Here is a 23,236-nt window from a genome sequence, read left to right on the forward strand (position 1 = left end):
TAGACTTAGATACTGAAAGGCCTACTTCCTGGAGAGTGTTCTTCACTTGGGTGGATGTTGTGAAGGAGGTTTTCTTCACCATGGAAAGATTCTACGAACCTCCACCACTGTTGTCTTCCATAGACGTCTAGGCCTTTTTGGCGTTCCCAAGCTCACCAGTGTGCTCTTTTTTTTCAGAATGCAACAAATTGTTGATTTGGCCACTCCTAACATTTCTACTATCTCTCTGATGAATTTCTTCTTTTTTTTAGCCTAATGATGGTCTGTTTCTCTTCCATTGACAGTTACTTTGATCTCATGTTGTGGGTTCACAGCAACAACTACAAAATGCAAATGCCACACCTGGAATCAGCTCCAGACCTTTCACTTGCTTAATTAATGATGGATTTATGAGGGAATAACCCATGCAGCCCATTAGAGCTTTTGAGATAACTGTCCAATACCTTTTGGTCACTGTAAGAAGAGGCAGCTACATATTAAAGAGCTGTAATTCCTGAACTTTTGCTCCAGTTAGAATGTGAATATCCTCAAATTAAAGTTGAGAGTCTGCTCTTTACGCCCATATTGATTATATAACTGTATCTTGAATATGGTTTGGTAAACAGCTAAAATGCCAAAACTTATCACTGTTAAAATATTTCTGGACCTAACTGTATATCACTTACTAGGCTGCTTCCTGCAGTTCTGATAAAATCACTGATTTTTCTACTGCAGATCTACCGGTTCTCTGAATGTTGAGCTGTTCAAAACCTCACTCACACCACTGATTGGCAGCTTTCTGTGTACACTGTGCATAGGCAGAAAGCTGCCAATAAGTAGTGGGGGCGTGGCTATACAGGGCTCCTTAATATGAAGGACTACATGGCTACAGATTTACTAGTCCTCCAGTTATAATTTCCTGCTTATAAAACAGTTCTTTTATTCAAACTAGGGCAAACAGCCCAGTAAGTCACACATCAACGTAATCAGGCTTTCTGCCCCTACATCATGCTGTTCTCAGATTGGGTGGCAAAAACCTGGTGACAGATTCCTTTTAAAGTGATTGTCTCCTCCTGCTCTATAACATCTTACCTGCGGTTCGGATATTATTTTTCAACACAACAGGTTCCCTTTAAAAAGGTCCAAAAACCTCAATTCCTCCTAAATGGACTGTTGGAATAGAAATGGTATGTGATTAGTGGTATGATACTGCCCATGGGCTTCATAATCTGCTTTTTAGTTTTCATACATCAATTATAGGTCGTCTGTCCTCCACTGTGGTGGACATACCAGTCTGTGTCAACACCAGAAGAGTTCACAGGCACCAGCACTTAAAGGGGTGTTGCCAACATAGCAAGCTACTACCTACTCACAGGACAGGAGATAACTTGCTAATTACTGGAGGTACCACTTCAGGGACCCTCCACCATGCTCACTGGCTGCAGCGGTGAGTTAACTGATTGACAGGAAGTAATCTTTTTGGTCCTAGTGGAGACCACTGTAGAAACGCCACTGGAGCAGCAGGGGCTTTGAGTAGTAAGTAATGGCTAGCTCTTTAACTGCTACTTTTTCTTCTCTCTTTGATTCTTTCTTTCTTCCTCTTTCTTCCTTCTTTCTTCTACCTTCCTCCTTTCTTCTTCCTTCCTCATTCTTTGTTCTTTCTTCCTTCCTTCCTCCTTCTTCTTCCTTCCTCATTTTTCTTTCTTCCTTATTTTCTTCTTCCTTCCTCCTTGTTTCTTTCTTCCTTCTACCTTCCTCCTTCTTTCTTCTTCCTTCCTCATTCTTCTTTCTTTCTTCCTTCCTTCTTGTTTATTTCTTCCTTCTTCATTCTTCTTTCTTCCTTCTTTTCTTCTTTCTTCCTCCTTCTTTCTTCTACCTTCCCCCTTCCTTTCTTCTTCTTTCCTCATTCTTCTTCTTTCATTCTTCTTTCTTCCTTTCTTCTTCCTTCTTTCTTCCTTTCTTCTTCCTTCCTTCTTCATTCTTCCTTCCTTTGTTCTTCTTCCTTCCTCCTTCTTTCTTCTTCCTTCCTCCTTCCTCCTTCTTTCTTTCCTTCTTTCTTCCTCATTCTTCTTTCTTTCTTCTTCCTTCCTCCTTCTTTCTTCTACCTTCTTTCTTCCTTTCCTTCCTCATTCTTTCTTCTTCCTTCTTCTTTCTTCCTTCTTTTCTTCTTCCTTCCTCCTTCCTTTCTTCTTCTTTCCTCATTCTTCTTTCTTTCTTCCTCCTTCCTTCTTCTTCATTCTTCTTTCTTCCTTTCTTTCTTCTTCCTTCCTTCTTCCTTCCTTTCTTCTTCCTTCCTCCTTCTTCCTTCCTCATTCTTTTTTCTTTCTTCTTTCCTTCTTTCATTCTTCCTTCCTCATTCTTCTTTCTTTCTTCTTCCTTCCTCCTTCTTTCTTCTTCCTTCCTCATTCTTCTTTCTTTCTTTCCTTCTTTCATTCTTCTTTCTTTCTTCTTCCTTCCTCCTTCTTTCTTCTTCCTTCCTCCTTCTTTCAACTTCCTTCTTCATTCTTCTTTCCTTTCTTCTTCCTTCCTCCATCTTTCTTCCTCATTCTTTCTTCTACCTTCCTCCTTCTTTCTTTCTTTCCTTCTTTCATTCCTCCTTCTTCATTCTTCTTTTTTTCATCTTCCTTCCTCCTTCCTTCTTCTTCCTTCCTTCCTTCTTCCCTCCTCCTTCTTTCTTCTACGTTCCTCATTCTTCTTTCTTTCTTCTTCCTTCCTTCCTCTTCCTTCCTCATTCTTCTTTCTTCCTTCTTTTATTCTTCCTTCTTTCTTCTTCATTCTTCTTTCTTCCTTCCTTCTTCCTTTCTCCATCTTTCTTCCACCTTTTTTCTTCTTCCTTCCTCATTTTTCTTTCTTTCTTTTTCCTTCCTCCTTTCTTCTTCTTCCTTCCTCATTCTTCTTTCTTCCTTCTTTTTTTCTTCATTCCTCCTTCTTTCTTCCTCCTTCTTTCTTCTACCTTCCTCCTTCCTTTCTTCTTCTTTCCTCATTCTTCTTTCTTTCTTCCTCCTTCCTTCTTCTTCATTCTTCCTTCCTTTGTTCTTCTTCCTTCCTCCTTCTTTCTTCCTCCTTCTTTCTTCCTTCCTCCTTCTTTCTTCTTCATTCTTCTTTCTTCCTTCTTTTCTTCTTCCTTCCTCCTTCTTTCTTCTACCTTCCTCCTTCCTTTCTTCTTCTTTCCTCATTCTTCTTTCTTTCTTCTTCCTTCCTTCTTCTTCCTTCCTTTCTTCTTCCTTCCTCCTTCTTTCATTCTTCCTTCCTCATTCTTCTTTCTTTCTTCTTCCTTCCTCCTTCTTTCTTCTTCCTTCCTCCATCTTTCTTCTTCCTTCCTCCATCTTTCTTCTACCTTCCTCCTTCTTTCTTTCTTTCCTTCTTTCATTCCTCCTTCTTCATTCTTCTTTTTTTCGTCTCCCTTCCTCCTTCCTTCTTCTTCCTTCTTTCTTCCTTCCTTTCTTCTTCCCTCCTCCTTTCTTCTACGTTCCTCATTCTTCTTTCTTTCTTCTTCCTTCCTTCCTCTTCCTTCCTCATTCTTCTTTCTTCCTTCTTTTATTCTTCCTTCTTTCTTCTTTCTTCCTTCCTTTATTCTTCCTTCTTTCTTCTTCCCTTTCTTCTTCCTTTCTCCATCTTTCTTCCACCTTTTTTCTTCCTTCCTCATTTTTCTTTCTTTCTTTTTCCTTCCTCCTTTCTTCTTCTTCCTTCCTCATTCTTCTTTCTTCCTTCTTTTTTTCTTCATTCCTCCTTCTTTCTTCCTCCTTCTTTCTTCTACCTTCCTCCTTCCTTTCTTCTTCTTTCCTCATTCTTCTTTCTTTCTTCCTCCTTCCTTCTTCCTTTCTTTCTTCTTCCTTCTTCTTTCTTCTTCCTTCCTCCTTCTTTCTTCTACCTTCCTCCTTCTTTCTTCTACCTTCCTCATTCTTCTTTCTTTCTTTCATTCTTCCTTCCTCATTCTTCTTTCTTTCTTTCATTCTTCCTTCCTCCTTCCTCCTTCTACCTTCCTCCTTCTTTCTTCTTCCTTCCTCCTTCTTTCTTCTTCCTTCCTCCTTTCTTCTTCCTTCCTCCTTCTTCTTTCTTTATTCTTTCTTTCCTTCTTTCATTGTTCCTTCCTCCTTCTTTCTTTCTTCTTCCTTCCTCCTTCTTTCTTCTTCATTCTTCTTTCTTCTTTCTTCCTTCCTTCTACCTTCCTCCTTCTTTCTTCTTCCTTCCTCATTCTTTTTCTCTTTCTTTCTTTCCTTCCTTCTTTCATTCTTCCTTCCTCATTCTTCTTTCTTTCTTTCCTTCTTTCATTCCTCCTTCATTCTTCTTTCTTTCGTCTTCCTTCCTCCTTCTTCATTCTTCTTTCTTCCTTCCTTCTTCCCTCCTCCTTTCTTCTATGTTCCTCATTCTTCTTTCTTTCTTCCTTTCTTCTTCCTTCCTCATTCTTCTTTCTTCATTCCTTTCTTCTTCCTTCCTCCATCTTTCTTCCACCTTTTTTCTTCTTCCTTCCTCCATCTTTCTTCCACCTTTTTTCTTCTTCCTTCCTCATTTTTCTTTCTTTCTTTTTCCTTCCTCCTTTCTTCTTCTTCCTTCCTCATTCTTCTTTCTTCCTTCTTTTCTTCTTCCTTCCTCCTTCTACCTTCCTCCTTCCTTTCTTCTTCTTTCCTCATTCTTCTTTCTTTCTTCCTCCTTCCTTCTTCATTCTTCTTTCTTCCTTCTTCTTCCTTCTTCCTTCCTCATTCTTCTTTCTTCCTTCTTCTTCCTTCTTCCTTCCTCATTCTTCTTTCTTCCTTCTTCTTCCTTCTTCCTTCTTTCTTCTTCCTTCCTCCTTCTTTCTTCTTCATTCTTCTTTCTTCCTTCCTTTCTTCTTCCTTCCTCCTTCCTTTCTTCTTCTTTCCTCATTCTTCTTTCTTCCTCCTTTTCTTCTTCCTTCCTCCTTCTACCTTCCTCCTTCCTTTCTTCTTCCCTCATTCTTCTCTTTCTTCCTCCTTCCTTCTTCCTTCTTCCTTCTTCTTCCTTCCTCATTCTTCTTTCTTCTTCCTTCCTCCTTCTTTCTTCTTCATTCTTCTTTCTTCCTTCCTTTCTTCTTCCTTTCTTCTTCTTTCCTCATTCTTCTTTCTTCCTTCTTTTTTCCTCATTCTTCTTTCTTCCTTCTTTTCTTCTTCCTTCCTCCTTCTACCTTCCTCCTTCCTTTCTTCTTCTTTCCTCATTCTTCTTTCTTTCTCCTTCATTCTTCTTTCTTCCTTCTTCTTCCTTCTTCCTTCCTCATTCTTCTTTCTTCCTTCCTCCTTCTTTCTTCTTCTTCATTCTTCTTTCTTCCTTCCTCCTTCTACCTTCCTCCTTCCTTTCTTCTTCTTTCCTCATTCTTCTTTCTTTCTTCCTCTTCCTTCTTCATTCTTCTTTCTTCCTTCTTCTTCCTTCTTCCTTCCTCATTCTTCTTTCTTCTTCCTTCCTCCTTCTTTCTTCTTCATTCTTCTTTCTTCCTTCCTTTCTTCTTCCTTCCTCCTTCCTTTCTTCTTCTTTCCTCATTCTTCTTTCTTTCTCCCTCCTTCCTTCTTCATTCTTCTTTCTTTCTTTCTTCTTCCTTCCTCTTCCTTCTTCATTCTTCTTTCTTCCTTCCTTCCTCCTTCTTCTTCCTTTCTTTCCTACTTTCATTCTTCCTTCCTCATTCTTCTTTCTTTCTTCTTCCTTCCTCCTTCTTTCAACTTCCTTCTTCATTCTTCTTCCTTCCTTTCTCCATCTTTCTTCCTCATTCTTCTACCTTCCTCCTTCTTCTTCCTTTCTTTCCTTCTTTCATTCCTCCTTCTTCATTCTTCTTTCTTCCTTCTTCTTCCTTCCTTTCTTCTTCCCTCCTCCTTCTTTCTTCCTCCTTCTTTCTTCTACCTTCCTCCTTCATTCTTCTTCCTTCCTCATTCTTCTTTCTTTCTTTCCTTCTTTCATTCTTCCTTCCTTTCCTCTTTCTTTTCCCCACAGCTTCTGCAAAATTTTGGAAAGTTCTGGAAAATCTCCTTTAACTAGCAGGTTATTAGAAAATTGGTTCTTAAAACCCAGACTCCTCTTTTATTAATTTTCTGCATATAAATTATTCTAAAAATCTATCTGCCTATATAAATTGAAAAGAAAATGGATCCAAGAACAGCAGCCAACAAAGAGAAGATATCAAAAGAAGGAATAGCTGACTACCAGCCGAAAGCAATGGATTGATCAAGAAAGATAAGATGGGCTTAGGAAAGCCAGTGCTGAGCACTATGTCCCTGAGTACTTTACAAAGGACCATTTCCGCAGAGCAATGACAGTAAAAGCAGAGGGGAATTAGAGAATTGAGAGCTCATTATATGTTCGAGTAGCTTAAATCTAAAATGGTGCAGATAAACCCAATGATGGACAGAGGAACGTCCTGGGAGTTATAATGATAGGTTTGACACTATGTTATAATGAAGATGGGAACGTGCCAGTGGAGGAGATATTAGAGCAAAGTCAAAGCTGTATATTCCTCCAGGGAAGAGATCTGAGGAAGGAACTGTTATTTTTATGTCTCTTCCATCAGATCGGATACTAGCGAGCAGCGAGTAACTTGTGGGATAAAACCACGATGAGAAAGAAAAAAAATCAATAACCATGATTACAGGGTAAAATAACTGCAGAATATCATGGCTGGCCCTTAAAGAGTTAAAAATAAACCAGTGGTGCTAACAAAAAGCAAAATGTGTCTTACTCACCCTCACCTGGTCCAGCACTGAGTCTCTCCCTCTTGTCCCAGTATCTGTTATTGTCTGCAGTGCTGACGTCATCTCAACAGCACTGCAGACAATCAGGGAACTCAAAATCTCACAATTCGCCACTCCAGCGCTGACAGCGCCCTTCTTTTCCACCAAATCTTCCATCATAAGTGACTCTTAGGATAAAGGCCCATAAGGGGTGGAAATGTCACACAATGTCACCATACTGTATACATCTGTTCATGATGACTTCAGAACATCTCTGTCTATTGTGTTTGAACCTTCGTGCTCCATAACGTATCAATCCGTCATGAGTTGGGGTTTATTCCTGCTTTACGACTCATGAATCTAGAAAATGTGTTCTTGCTTATGGGTCACATGTTGCTTATTTTATGAGGATTTTACTAAAGGATTTCTAAATTGAAATCAGCAGCGTTTCTGCAGCTAAAATCCACCCATATTCAGAAATTGACATGCTGTGGATTTAAAAAAAATGAAAAAATGCCAGTTTCTTTATGAATACTGTAAAAAAAAACAGAAAAAAAACAGCATATAAATGAGAATAAGTAAAAATGTAATGATTTCACAGCTTCTAGAAAATGCTCCAGATTTAAATGCTCTTAAATTTCACACCTAATTGTGATCTTTATTTAAAAAAAATCACTAATAATGTTTACATTTTCATACTTTTTTAAGCTTATACTTTCAAGCCTTTCTGGAAGAGTTTTCAGCCGGCTCATTATCTTCAGAGGCATGATTACAATGACAACTAACACCACTATTCTCAACTGATAACACAGGTTTCACAATATAGTGAGGTCACAGATGTCCCTGCTCCCCCCTCCCTTCACAATGACTTTTGCACATGCTCATTAGATGTTTCAATACAAAAGATAGAGTCAGGGTCTGTTCATTGTGGCTATGTACATGTGTTGTTTCCTGAAACAATAGGAAGTTAGTCTATTAAGCCCCAGTGGCCACTGTGAGCATTGCAAGATTTCTATTTTTTTATCTTTAATACAGATTTTGAAATGAGAAACAAACAAATAAGCCAAAAAACGTTGCCAAAAATTATTTAAAAATACATTTAACACGAAAACCTCATTTAAGCATTAGGTAATTATCAGATGATGGCTTCCCTTTAAGAAAAGGAAAAAAAACACATGCCTTTATGTTACCTAACCCAAAGATGAAACGTACCAGTAGGTCATAACAGTGCGCTATTCCGCCCTGGTACAACCTAAGCGCCAAATCAAATTAGCAAAAACTCAACCCCCTTCATGTCCTGCTTTGTGTTACTGTCCTACGAAAATGGAAACTGTCAGCAAGCATGTAACATAACACTAATATATGCGTCTCACATTTTAAAATGAAATAAAAGAATAGAAAAAAAGCAGGTTGCAGTATTAATTTAAAAAAAAAGGAAAAATTATTTATTACGAAATGCTAATATCCTCATTTCCGCACTATTATAATTGGAACAATCTAAGCTGACAGTAATATGTAACGATTTGGCTAAGCGGTACATCCAATTAGAAATATATTAATCCTACCCTTTTACACTGTCTCCAAAACAATGAAGCCGAAGAAGAAGCATGTAAACTACGAGACAAAAAAAAGAACTGTAAAACCTTTATCATTTTTTCACTGGCACTAGAAGCAAATAAATGGAAAGCTCAATAGCCCTATTAATGTGTTTTGTCAGACTAAATTATGTTTTGTCAGAACAGGTCCTCGGCGAACGTCGTTACTAAATAGGGTTTATTTTTCTCACATTACAGTGTCATCGGTATATTTTGTACTTGTTTTTTGTATTCTTTGCATTCAGGCTATTCCATAGTTCCTTAGAACTAGTCCTCTTCTGTAGATCATCAATGTCTCCTCGTTATCGGAGTGTCAGCATTACCTACAGGGACTAGTAAACCAAGGTTGTATAATATGCCGGTACAACCCTGAAACTCCAATGTGGCTTATAGGGAACCAAACTGACCTACTTCGTTTTTATCACGTTCAATGTGAACAATGCATATTTTTTATTAGGATTTAAAATTGAATTTATTACTTTCCAAATAATATGTATTTTTTTACCTGATCTAAATGCCATTGTTCTCCTGTATGTGTCAATGTTTTTCTTTTGTTCCTGCTCTTCTCCATTCCTGAGACATGGCCTCCTGTCCCTTGTATTGAAATTTGATCTAGTTAGCCAAGTGGGCGTGAACCTCAACTTTTCCCTGTTGGTGTGTTCCTGAGGATAACGCCCTATTGGCTACTAAGATTAGATTTACAGACAAGAAACAGGCGTTCATATCTCAAGAAGAGAAACGCAGGAACAACAAAAAAGCTAATTAAAGGTAATTTGTCAATAGGATCAGCCCTCCTAAGCCGTCTATATTGGCATGCAGGTCATAGGAAGCTAAATTAAATGATACCCTGATATCTGCGATCCGATGTTTTATTCCAGAGAAATCCACATTTTTCTTAATATGTAAATGAGCTGTTAAGATCTATGGGCCGGATATAGATCTCCCCGAAAATCTGCCTCCAGAGCTTATTTTAGATGAAAGGAGACATTACAAGTATGAGACATATAATGACTGACATGCTGCTCTTCTGATCTACATGTCTGGCACTGGCACTGTCCCCTTTCGTTTAAAATAATCTCTGGAGGCAGATTCTCAGGGAGATCAATGGCCGGCCCATAGATCTTAACAGCTCATTTACATCTAAAAAAAACATGGATTTCGTAGGAATAAGACATCAGATCACAGTTATCAAGGTAGCATTTTATTCATCTTCCTATGGCCTGCATGCCATGTAGACGGCTTAGAGGGGGTTGATCCTTCTGAGAGATTCTTTTTAAGGAGAATAGTGAAGTTTACACCAAGAAAAATAATTGTATGTTAATGGTAATTTATAGGTCCTCTTTAGTACTTTAATACTAAGTAGGGCTTTATTTGAAACTGGCAACAATAGGTTGCAGATCTTGGGTGTATGTGAACCCCTTTACGGTCATATCAGGAATTATTTTATATAATATATTTCTTTATATTGTAAGCGGTAGGTTAATGATTTGGGTCTCTTATGTTTTTTTTATTACAAATCTTAATAATTCTTCATAATCTAAAGTTTGGATGCAGAGTTCAAAAAATAGTTTGCTATATATGACAATATTAGTATATGATATCACAGAAAAGCTGGCAAAAATGGGTGATCACTTTTTAGCGATAGTCTTTTGGGGAGTTGCCATTGTTAATTTTTGACAAGCAAGTCGAGGATGTGTATTTGAGTTTGTGTAAAGCCGTATGCACATTATGATTGGAGTAAGAGTTGCATATGTTGCCTCTAGGGCAGATAGGCATAGCCTTGTACGAGCGTTGGGCGGCTCAGGGAGATTTCAGTTACTATCTGTACATGGACAGTAATCACTGGATCTTCCCAAGTGGCCCAAAGTACACAGCCCATCCCCTGGGGCTTCTGGGCCCCCTGAAACTGTCTTTATAATCCATTGGTGGGCTTGTAGTGTAGTGGTCAAAAGGAACTTGCTCTCTTTCACCGGCTAAATGGCTGTTCTCTAGCATACCGTGCAGTTGCATGCAGAAAACTGACCTATACCCACCTGATGAAGGCCAAGAGGACAAACTTTTAGCCTCTGTCTGGCAATAGAGCTGTATAGACATGTTTAGTCTGTATGTTGGGAGGTTTCCTGCATGTGGATCTTAACCATAGGTCAAAAAATATCGTGAATAGGTCTTAACTTGGATTTTTTTACTTAAAGGGGTTATCCAGGGCTACATTTTTTTTTCACTATAAGCTAAAATAGCGCTGAGCTCACCGAGCAGTGTCCTGTCACTCAGTGAGCTCAGTGAGTTCAGCGGCCCGCTCGCTGCAGTGAGTCATTTTCCCCGGCTCCTCAGCATGTGCGGTCAGATGGATTACAGCTTGGGACACTTAGGACAGGTGAGTATAAGGATTTTTTTATTTTATTCTTATTTTTACAGGCTTTGGACACAGCAGGAGCAGAATACTACTCTCATCATTGTCCCTGCTGGTGCTGATCGCAGCACCTGCAGGGGACAATGATGAGGGCAGTGTTCAGCACCCGGCGCTTGGGAACAGCGCTAACTGTACCTCTGCTTCCCAGGTGCTGGTACGTGTGATACTGATGCCGGACACGGTTGCCACACGTATCATACACATGGATACGTATATCTCCGGTACTGGAAATATCCGGACGTGTGAAAGAGGCCTTATACAGAGGCTGTAGAACGCAAACGGTGTAACATTTTTAATGAGACACAATTGAAAATATAATTTGTAGTCCAAAAAGCATGCACCTAAGTAAAAAAAAAAGGTGGACAACCCCTTTAATTAGTGCAAATGTCCAAACCACAACATGTAGATAAGGGTTCCGAACAACATGCATCCTTTTATGAATGCTGGCAAAAGCCTCTCTCATTTGCTTCTTGTTCAATCTATAACATATTGGTCTTTTTGTGGTGGCGAGGTCTGTTTTTTTGTAACACATCAGTCCTGCATGATTAGCTACATTACCTATAGTTATGGCTGTGACCACTGATTGCCCCCTCAAGCCAAGAGTCGTCAGCCCTCTGCTTTCTGCCGATATATCACCTGCGACCTGGGGCTAAGCTCTGTAATATGGAGATGTGGATGTGATTCCATTTGCAATTCAAAGCAATAATTATATCTCAGAGATGTAAATTTCTATCTTTAGAGAAAAAGGTGCCTGATTCATCATTTGCTTTTTTTCCTTCTTTTTTGGTGTTGTGGTATCCATTGTCATTTTTTCCTCCAAATTCTTCAAAACTGCTCAAATGTTTCCTAAATTGTCAAGTTTTGCACAAAAACAAAAATTCTCTTTATTTTTGTCTTTTGGCTTTGTTTTGCTAAAATGTTGCAAAATTTGCTCAAAAAATTTCAGACCTACTGGAGCCCGTTTGCACCAAAATGTTTGTGACTTTTCAAAAAGTCGAAGTCTAGGAATCAGTTAAAAACATGTGAAAATATCAAACAATGCCCACAATGACGAACGCAACAAAAAAAAAACAGATACATTAATACAGATCAAATAACTTTAAAACTAAAAAGAATAAGGTGCAAAAGAAAAAAACACAAAAAACTAGACAAGAATAAAAGGCGCAAATTCAATCTTTACTATGGACACGTCGAAAAGATTTACTTTGCAAACCAATTATATGACTGTATTGTTTTGTATCCATGAATATTAATCAATTTATAAATGGTTACTAAATAATCATAAATATACAGGACGTGGCATTACCTGTATTATTTGTGCAGCTTTCGTCTTGTTATATCGTGTGCAATAATGGATTTAATACATTAAGAAACAATAAGGTGCTAATAGCTAAAAAAAACAGCGAGAGGCGATCGTAATAACTAACCTAGAATCATTTACTTCTTTCAATGCTCATCTTTAATATAACATCCGCCATTGAGAACGATCACCTGTGGTATTTATTAATGGGTCGGCGAGTCTTCTAAGCAAGTTCTGATTTCTCTTTCCTTCTCATTATGTAGTTATTACCCACGGACCTCCTTGGAAACCAGGAGCAGTTTATCTACAGAACCACTAAGGTACTGTGAAATGCATTGTGTTCACCGGGCGGATTCCCTCCTATCTGCTCAGCATGAGTCAGTCTGAAGTTTGCTCCATCCGTCTGGTTTAATATACCTTGGCTGTTTTATTACTTATCAACTACTTAAGCCTTTTTTGCTACTGATCAGAAAGTCAGCATGAACCTTCTTTCTAAAAAGAAGGCTTTCAACATCAATAAGTCAATTCTGGCGTTAGGGGGGTGAAATGGCGGCGCTCCATCCCTGTGCTTTATTCGAATTGCTTGACCAACTTCAGGGTCCGCTATCGATGTAGATGTTGAGTTGTTCAGATCACTTTTAGCAGCGTCTTCAGTCTTATATATCTTCTCCTTAGCCTCCTTTTACATGAACAGATTTTCTGCACCTATTGAGGATATGGCAAGTTGATCGACGCGTTTTGAGCTCCAATTATACGGAGCATTGCATACGACTGAGCGATTATAGTATGATCACTTGTTCTGCATAGTTTCATTGTTGCTGCAGCCAAATGACGAATTTAAAGGGAATCTGGCAGCATGTTTTGAAGAGGCTGGGACCCTGATTCCAGTGATGTGTTACTTACTGGGCTGTGTCAATAAAATCAGAACTTATCCCTACAGCACTAGGTGTCTTGTACCATCTAGTCAACCTGTTCTGTGTAACCCCACACCCACCACTGATTGGCAGTTTTCTGCCTATGCACAGTGTACACAGGAAGCTACCAATCAGTGGTGTGGGCCGGGTTATACAGGGATCAGTATTCAGATTTCTACTAGATCTGCAGCAGATAATACAGTGATTTTATCAAAACTGCATCAGGTCGTCCAGTAAGTGATACATCACTGGAATGGTCTATGCCCCTACATCATGCTGCTCTCAGATTACTTAGCAAAAAACAGGTTACAGATTTCCTTTACTGTCCACTTAAAAGATGATATCAAATGACATTTGGTCAGCGTACATACTTACCCAGATCACTGGCTGGGAACGAGTGTTCATCTGAGCAGTAAAGGGCTTTAAAAGGAGTTGTCCAGTGAAACGACTTATCACCTATCCACAAAATGGGTTATAACTTTTTCATTGTTGGGGGTCCATGGGCAGAGCGGGGAATTGTTATTCTTGTTACAAAATGGAGCAGCAGGCTGGATGTCCAACCACCTTACAATTCATTCCCCAGGGGTTGCCAGAGTGCTGCGCTCGGCAGCAATGTAGGAGATGAATGGAGCGGCAGTCTAGCGTGTGCACTGCTGCTCCATTCTATAACTGGGATTGGTGTTTAAGGGGTAACATTTCACGTTGAGGCTTGACATTACCCCTTAGACCACAGTCAGAGGCCTCTCATACAGCCAAATCAGATCTCATACTTTGCACTAATGAGGGGCAATACCCTGAAACACGTGTCTGCACATCGAGATTCTGGTTTGGCTTTTATCCTAAGTCAAATTGCAAGGCTCATTAGCGAGTTCATATTGACTTTTAGGATCGCTGCTTCCAATAGGTGGCGCTAGAGTTCTAGTCCTCTTCCTTTCTGAAGAGACAATTTGCATAACTGGGATTAAACTTCTCAGTTCTGCTGAATGGTGTGGGTCCTAGCGGTCTGACTCCCCCAAGATCAGCAAGTTATCACCTATCCTGTAGATAGTTAACTTGTTTTCACTGGACAACCCCTTGAAGACCTACATCTGCACAGTACCTGGTGAGAGAAGACAAGGTGGGGTCAGGGAGTTCATGAAACATCTGCTGGAGTAATATGTACCCAATTTATTAAGAAGCTCATGTCTCATCATGAATTTAGTGCATCTTTCAGGCTTAATATGTCCAGTGTCAGAAGATGTGCTCCAGTTATGAGATGAAATACATTTCTGCTATAATTGACTCCACTTTCTGGCATAACTACATTGAGTGTCTTATGCTAAGATAAAGGTTTCAGAAAAATGCTGGTGTAAAAACACCAAGAATCACAAAATGTTTGTACAACTGTGTTGCAAAAAAAAAGTGAGACTTTTATATGTCAATTTCCTGGCATAAGGTGTATAGCGAATTCTTCCCAATATTTTGTGATGCAATTTGTAATTTCCGTTAGACCTTACAATGCATGTGTTGGAATGCGCTGTCTTCTTTTGCAAAAAAAAAAAAGCATCTTGCAGTACCACATGTGAGCATAATAATTGCATTTGCTATCATTTTAAAAAAAAAATGTAACAATGAAGATTTAACTCCTTCACGACATCCGACAGGGGTATGGAGCAGGATCGCCCCATACTCAGCAGGTAGTGGCTATGTGTCACAGCCAGGACCTGCCTCTAACAATCCCATGTTTTGTTTTATTTTAAAAATCCAGTTCCAGAGATATGGGCCTTTAATGTTTAGTACTAATTTTAATTGTCTTTTTTAAAGGGGGCGTGGCTCACTGGGTAATAATACAGAGTAGCCTAAACCATGCCCCCGAGGATCCTGTAAGCCACGCCTCCTTGTAAAGACCATAAAAAAGGCCTATATCTTTGGAACCGTAAGACCGATTTTTAAAAGACAATAAAATGGAATAAAATAAGAGTAGAAACTGGCCACTTATGACCTAGTGACAGGCCCTCCTTAAATGTCAGAGACTACAGGAAAATGAATGTCATTGCCCTAAGCACTACCCAGGCACGGTTAACAAGTGCAACATATAGTTCTAGGATAGAACCCATTATGAGAAGTCGGCACATATTTTGCATAAGGCTCCTACATTGACACAAGACGTTCCGCTTACACAGGCAGTTACACCGCGTTATGTCATGTGTTATGTATTATTTGATGACAAGGGTCTGCTTTAATTAAGCTAAAGTGTTCACACGTAACCGCACTATACATGACAAGCCGGCTCTCAGCTAATGTCATCTACAATGTTTTACATAATTTAGGCTGCCGGATTCATAGTGCACAGAAATGTAATTTGCTTCGTCTTCAAGTCTGGGAATGCATGATAAACCGTGTATCCCCTTTCTTCATGCCTCCATGATTATTGCTTTCATTTCCTGTAGCGTCTGGACACTTTTATTACATCTCGCTTCATCATTTGCAGTTTTAAAAATGTAGCAACATTTCTCACATCTTACAGTTCTATCGGTGTTTAATTCTTCATAAATATTAAGGGTTAGCATTTTACTATGTTGTCAATGAAATACAATTATATGGACTCAATTATCTGTGCAATTAAAGGGGATGTAAGTGGTGACTAGGATATCACATCATCTAATGATCCTTGGGGTCTCACTGATCGTGAGGGTGTAGGGGCCGCAATGCTGCTTTCCCACCTGCACAGGATCCTTTATATTGGTTGGAGCATAGTTGGAGAAGCTGCAGTTCCCTACACAGCTGGGCGTGGTGCTGTACAGAGAAAAAGCTGTAAAAGGGATGCAACGTTGTGACCCTTCTTTCAGGGGATTGCTAGGGCTCCCATAGGTTGGACCCCAACGATCATTAAAAACAAAACTGTCACTTGCTATAAGTTTCTAATTTTTTTTTACCTTTTATAAATGCCGCTGTTTTCCTGAATCCGGTATAGTTTTGCTTTTGTTCCTGTTTGTCTCCATTCCTGAGATATGGCTTCTTCTTCCCTGTCTGATAAATTTTGTCAGTTTATCCAAGTGGGCGTGGTCATCAAGAAGACACCCACAAAGAAAAGTTTATGACCACGCCCACTTGTATAAAGGACTATATTTATATACAGAGAAGAGGATGTCTTATCTCAGGAGTGGAGAGGCGCAGGAACAAAGTGGGCATGGTCATCAAGAAGAAGCCCACAGAAAAGAGTTTATGACCACACCCACTTGTATGAAAGACTATATTTATACACAGAGAAGAGGGTGTCTTATCTCAGGAATGGAGAGGTGCAGGAGTAAAGTGGGCAAGATCATCAAGAAGACACCCACAGAGAACACTTTATGACAACACCAATTGGATAAAAGACTAGTTTTACTTACAGGGAAGAGGGGGTATATTATCACTTGTGATAAATATGTAATTTTTTTGTGTAGTGTAAATGCTGTTGTTCTCCTGAATCCAGCGTTGTTTTTCTTTTGTTCCTGCGCCTCTCCGTTCCTGAGATACAGACCCCTCTTCCTGGGAGGTAAATCTAGTCTTTTGAGCTGAGTGGGCGTGGTCCCCTATCTTCTCTGTGGGAATATTCTTGTGAACCACACCCAGTTATCTAAAAAGACTAAATTTATTTGCAGAAAAGAGGGGGCCATATCTCAGGATCAGAGGGGTACAGGAACAAAAGAAAAATGATGACAGATTCGGGAGAATATTGACATTTACACCGGGTAAAAAAAAATACATATTTATGGAAAGCGAGCTCTCCCCTTTAAGTGACAACATATCCTTTTGATATACCATCACTCCCTAAAATCGAAATACAAGTGATGGAATCCAAATAAACTAGAACTAAAATGAGGCATGATCCAAATAAACTGGAACTAAACATTAGGCGAGAAGAGATATTACTCTGTCCCCTATGGTAACACTTTCTACCACTATGCTCGGACATGTCAGTGTTATCGTAGAGATTTTATAGTTTTTATCTTTCTAGCACTGTCAAACAAATGAACAGGTTATGCCTATCTCTGCATTTCATGGCTGAGATGGGAATAGCTGCGCTGTACCATTAACTGACATCTGGGTGTTATCAGTTGGAGGTGTGACACCGGCTGACACTGTCCAATCAGTGCTAATAGAATCAGATTATACAGTGACACACCTGTCCAACAAGGGGAACAGCAACTCCCAGCTGCCAATTTATTCATGCATTTCTACGAGGAATAACAGAGGGACGGCACTACGCAGAGTTATTAGAAAATATTCTCCTGAATTCTAATGTATAAAGGGGATGCAAATATTTACTAAAACAGACGTGTCAGGAGAGGGGACGGATGCTTTTTATTATGAGTGTACACATTTCTGAAGGACAAGTCATATTTTAATACAATTCTATCTTCCTTGATGAATGTATTGTCTTGAAGTAATGCTGTATCCTGCCTCCTAACACACATAGTGCACTGAATTTAGAGAGCATCCGTGAGAAATGGAAAACTCTGTCATATATGCCATAAGAATGATTAGATAAATATATCTATTTTATACCTATGTACAGTATGTTAGATAGATAGATGGATAGACAGTTAGCTGGATGGATAGATGGATGGATGGACAGCTGAATGGATGGGTAGACAGCTGGATGGATGGATAGATAGACAGCTGGATGAATGAATGGATGGATAGATAGATGGATGCATGGATGGACGAATGGATGGATAGACAGTTAACTAGATAGATGGATAGACAGATGGATGTATGTATGGATGGATAGAGAGTTAGCTAGATGGATAGATAGACAGCTGGATGGAAGGATAGACAGCTGGATGGATGGATGGATACATTGAGATATGGATGAGTGGATAGACAGCTGGATGGAAGCATGGATGGATGGATAGATGGATGGATAGACAAATGGATGGGTGGATAGACAGCTGGATGGATGAATGGATGGATAGACAGCTGGATGTATGGATAGATGGATGGATAGACAGCTTGATGGATGGATGGATAGACAGCTTGATGGATGGATGGATAGACAGCTAGATGGATGGCTAGAAGATATCATTGCCACTTCTCCATATTTCTCCCCAGATAGGACATCCTCATTTTGATAGATTGGGAGGAGAATGGAGCAGATATTTTTGAGGATTAGCTTTGCGCTATCAGGTTTCTGATTTCGTCTGCGGATCACCGTTCTGCTTTCGCATTTATATTTAGTTGAAATATGCAGTTCTGCGCGATCCACGTAACTTTATATTCCGCAAGCTGCCATGCATCATAATCATCTCATTTACAATCAGGAGAGAAATTCATGAAGAATTAGTCAGAGATGGCTTGTGTGGCACCTCTGTGAAATTTGCATGTGTCGTATGTGCTCCTGTGAGAGGAATCAACCTGCTTTATGTGGTATTAAATTCTGCTGCCAGAGTAAATCATTTGCATTGCAAATTACATCAGAAATAAAGGCAAAGGGAAGACTCAACGGCTATAAATCAGTATAAATGGCTTAAATGCCGCTTATTATTCCGGAGCACCACACCCTAGAATTTTGCTTTAACAAATGCAAAATCTCTGTCCTACTCTAGTGCAAATGATAAAAACCTACAATATAGAGCCTGTGTAGCAGAGCCGACTGAGTAGTCAAATCTGTAATCCTGTGCAACTGATGATAATATCATGATATGGCTTCCATAGGACGGCCGGTGAATCTGCAGTTCACCCGTTCCTGTCCTTTCACTCCCAGCCTCTAGAGAAGCCTGGTATATAAGATAAAACTGCATTTGGTGCACGTGCCTGTCTGATATGTCCTGGAAGTGACCTGATTCTTTTACTCTGTAACTTGTCACCCACTGTTTTCAGTGGGCGGTTCCTTATCATCAACATTCTGCCAGCACTATAGGTGCTAAAAATTCCTTTCCTTCATTTCCCAGCATGCCCTTTGCTTGCCCTGAACAGAAAGCCTGTCTCTATGCATTGGCTGTATGAAGCTTCATGGACAAGTGAAAAAAAGCTGAGAGACAAAGCTTTGCCCCTGTAATCCGTTTCTGTGACTGCTGCTAGAGAAGGATTATAATTGACCACATCCAGCGGACACCAAGTCACATAACAGGGAGACACTTAGTGGCCGACACTTTAGAGTGATTTTTCATTTTTTTTTATTTTAGACTGGACAACCCCTTTAAGGGACCATTTAATTCTACTACATCTGCATGCATATATATATATTTATAGATAGATAGATAGATAGATAGATAGATACTGCTCAAAAAATTAAAGGGAACACTCAAATAACACATCCTAGATCTGAATGAATGAAATACTCTCATTGAATACTTTGTTCTGTACAAAGTTGAATGTGCTGACAACAAAATCACACAAAAATCATCAATGGAAATCAAATTTATTGACTCCAAATCCAGGCCTCCATTGGTTAATAAATGTGATTTCCATTGATGATTTTTGTGTGATTTTGTTGTCAGCACATTCAACTTTGTACAGAACAAAGTATTCAATGAGAATATTTCATTCATTCAGATCTAGGATGTGTTATTTGAGTGTTCCCTTTAATTTTTTGAGCAGTATATATATATATATTATATATATATATATATATAAAACACAGATAAACATGCAAAAATATATATATATATATATATTTTACCAAAATCTCCACTTTTGGAGTGGCTTTCAGGAATATATTAGCCGCTTGTATCTTTAGTGTGTTATTATCAGTAGGGAGAGTCTGACATTCCTTGCAGCAATACAGGTTATTAGCTCATTCTTGAGGTTGAAAGAAGCGTTTCCAATAGCAGAATATGAGTGGATTGCTATTAATACCATTCCTTAAAGAGACCCCATCATCTTTGCTGACATTTTAGCCAATGCTCATTTTTTTCCCCATGAAATGGCAATATTTATATAAATCATGTATTCCTCTATTATTCCAATTGGACGCATCAATCAATGCATCAATTCTTCATCTGAAGCAATTCTTCATCTGAAGCCCTACACATTGGCCTTCATGAGCAGAACACAATTGTAAGAAATAAGTAGCAGTGTTGATGCAAGGATTCCAGCATTTCATTTTTTTTAAAGCATTGAAATGAAAAAGTGATTCTCTCAGTTGCCGCTGGTGAGTCCGATGTTTTAAAGAAATTAAAAAAAAAAATACATCTTGTTACATTTTTATTGCCTTTGTCACTGGTATAGAGCATAGTAAAATGTATCTCTCTTATAGATACTTTGTAGCAACTGATTGACAACTTGTAAAGATAACAGAAAAGCATACTGTTGTCAAGGAGCACACATTCTACAATTTATCATGGTATTTTTATTGCATCTAGACCGAAACTGAAGTCGTTCTTTCACCAGATTTCACAGTACTAATTATATCCGTTATTAAATATATCTCAGACCTGATGAAGCTGGTGTACTGACTATGAAAATTAATGTCAGAATGGCTGTATAATCCTTTTTTTTTTTTTTTTTTTTTTTTAAATCCTCCTCTCCTGATCTCAGCTGGACTCATAATATGTTACTTTAAATATCTGATAAGTCAAGTTGACCCAGTCCAGCGACCACGTCGGTTACTTAGTGTGGCCATCAGACGGGAGCCCTGACAACATCCCTGGTTCTTCTTTTTGTTATCCAGCCTGGTTCAACGTCATGGCTGTGGCCTGATCCACATGTGATGTCACAGCCAGGTCAGCTAATGAAAAGAAGAACCACGGATCCCGTCAAGCGGCAAGAGGCAATTGTCAGGGTTCACATCCAGCAGCTACTGATGCATCCGCTGGACTGGGTCCTGCAAATCAATTCCCTGGGTCCTGAAAATTGATTCGCTTGGTCCTGTAAATCGATTCGCCCCAAGTCTGCTGTTAAGATTACTTTTTAAAAAAAATGTATTGGAATGGATTTTCAGAGTAAGTACACCAGCCTCATCAGTTCTAACAGATCTATCTAAAAAAAAAAAAAAAGTATGTAGCTTGGATTTTGAAGGATTCGCTTTGAGATATTAATATATATAAGCAGTGAAATTTTTTCAATGCCATTAAATTAAGCAGAGCGGCAGCCGCGCCTTAGCTCCTGTTATACGAGTGCGATTTATTGCAGGGCGATACACATCTAGCAGACAGAGAATCTGTCTTGTAAATCCTCGAACAAAATAGGTAGCAGCCCAATATCTTTTTTTTTTCAAAGACTTTGATTCATTTTGTCTCGGATCGTGAGATGAAGCTTAATGCTTTTTTATTGAGTTGTTTGAAGGAAATGAGAAATGTATAAACTCCGCGGCGGCGGCTGCTGACAAAAGTCTTCATTTGCATTCCCGCGCTGGCAGATTACTGCTAAGTATTAGTGACTGGCAGCTAATTCACCCGCAGCTTCACAAATAACCGTCCCGGACTTCAAAATGCAAAGGAGACGATAAAGTGCTCTCATTTCTACATGGAAGATAGTGTTTAAAGGAGGCCAAAATTACAGTGCCGACACCAAGGCGGGGGCAGGGGGGAGCTCTTTAAATGTTTCCATTAAAATAATCAGTGTTTTGCCGCATTTCCACCCTAATTATATGTGTTCGATTCAGTGCTGGATTTTTGTTGCCATCCTCCTCCATAGTAATTAGCTTCACATCTGACTAAGACGTCTATTATATTCTTATGTAAACACCATTTTTTTTTCGTCTGTTTTATTTCGGCATTTGTCTTGGTGCGTATATATATATATATATATATATATATATATATATATATATATATATATAAATAAAGGGGCCTACAAAAATGATAGACGGACAGGGTGTTCTTTCTGATTAAAGGTTGATAAAAGTCAGCCGATCAGCCACATGCAAGCTGTTTAACGTCCGGTTTAGACAAGCACTGTGCACAGAACGATCGTTAAAAAGATTGTTCTGTGCAAAGACAACATCATGTTATCGGCAGCATATGTGCGATTCGACAAAACAAAGGCTCACGCTTGGACCAATGTTATTCTATAGGGCCGTTCACATATCCGAAAATTGCAGCACACCTGAGTTGGATCCGATTATCAGATCGCACTCTGCCATGCAAGCCAAGGAATTAGTGGAAAACATTGGACTGCACTCGGATGACTTGTGAGTACAGTCTGATTTTCACAGACTGACAGAATGGAGACATTTTGCTTCGCCATCTTCTCGTAATCTGAGAGAATCGGAGTATACTCTGCTCAGAGTTTTATCAGAGTATGATTAACATAATCGTCCTAATTCTCTTGGATGAGAGAAAATATACCGGTGTGACCCTAGAATAATGCAAATCTCAAAGGCCCCCATACACTTTAGATAAAAGTTGGCCAACCGTCTAATGGCTACGGGAGTCTCCTGATTCTCTTCTGACAGATGATGGATCTGACCTGTTGAATTTTAGCAGTCGATCCTTTTGCTTGGCCGGGGGGGGTGGGGAGGTAATAAGCCATTGTCATAAGAGTATGCCAATGGAAGCCAGGTATTCCTGGGGACTGTGAAGTTGTTTGGCTGACAGTGATCTAATGTGTTTGTCCAGCTGACGTGTGGCTTATAGTCGTCTGGTCTGAAACTGTTAAGGGGACTCTGTCAGCACAACATGACTGTTCAAACCAAGCACAGGTGCTCGGTTCACCCTTGGCCTGGTTGAGTAGTTCAGTGCACCTTTTCATCTGCTTGTTCTCCATCTATGTTTGACCTCCTCCTTCTTGATTGGCAGCTCTGACTTTACAGGACCCAGATAAGGGCAGAGACTGATGCAAAACAAGTAGGTGGGAAAGGGTCAATGAACTGATCGGCCACCCCAAGGGTGCACCAAGTGCATGTGCTTCGTTTGAACAGTCACTTTCTGTTGACAGACTCCCTTTAATAATTAAAAAAAAGTCAGACAAACCTACTAATTTCAGCAGGACTGGCTAAGGATTTAATGTTTATAGGGGAGTCCCAACTTCCCCCACCCCAACATCATCTGAATAATGTATGAAAAAAAGGGGTCAAGACAGAAGCGTCATATGGATTGATGTATTGAAGTTTCAATTGAATAAAGTCAAGAGTTAATTGAAACTTACATGGGTGCCGGTCTTCATATACATATATTGACTCTAGCATCTCACCACCCTGCAGAGCTCCGGCTGGAAACATATGGTATCTGCATAATGTAGGGGATCGGGCAGTTTAAATTAAATGCTAATCCTTTCATTCTCCCTGAAGGTATCTGGCACCCACTTACTTCAGCCCCCCCATGGAAAGCACCTGGACTCTTGGCCGAACCGAGCATGCTTATATGTAGGAGACTATTGAGCTTGAGCTGTCCTTGTAGGTCACATTGACCTTCGTTTTGGCCCCGCAGATGGCATGACACAATCTAACAATATACAGTATATTG

General features: G+C 39.5%; 1 protein-coding gene across 6 annotated transcripts in view; it reads left to right on the forward strand.

Annotated features, from left to right (window-relative positions):
• IQSEC1 (IQ motif and Sec7 domain ArfGEF 1) overlaps positions 1-23,236 on the forward strand; it is a 913,452-nt gene that overhangs the window by 605,673 nt on the left and 284,543 nt on the right. For 4 of the 6 annotated variants that reach the window (XM_073644474.1, XM_073644463.1, XM_073644465.1 and 1 more), the window contains one exon: positions 12,216-12,272. The exons of the other annotated variants lie outside the window; for them this stretch is intronic. In XM_073644474.1, the coding sequence (XP_073500575.1) occupies positions 12,216-12,272 (57 nt within the window). The remainder of the gene's footprint in view (positions 1-12,215; positions 12,273-23,236) is intronic. 6 annotated transcript variants of the gene reach the window in all.

Source organism: Phyllobates terribilis, unplaced genomic scaffold (genome assembly GCF_046119375.1).
Source record: "Phyllobates terribilis strain yellow unplaced genomic scaffold, ASM4611937v1 Scaffold_8__6_contigs__length_399053987, whole genome shotgun sequence".
Classification (NCBI taxonomy): domain Eukaryota; kingdom Metazoa; phylum Chordata; class Amphibia; order Anura; family Dendrobatidae; genus Phyllobates; species Phyllobates terribilis.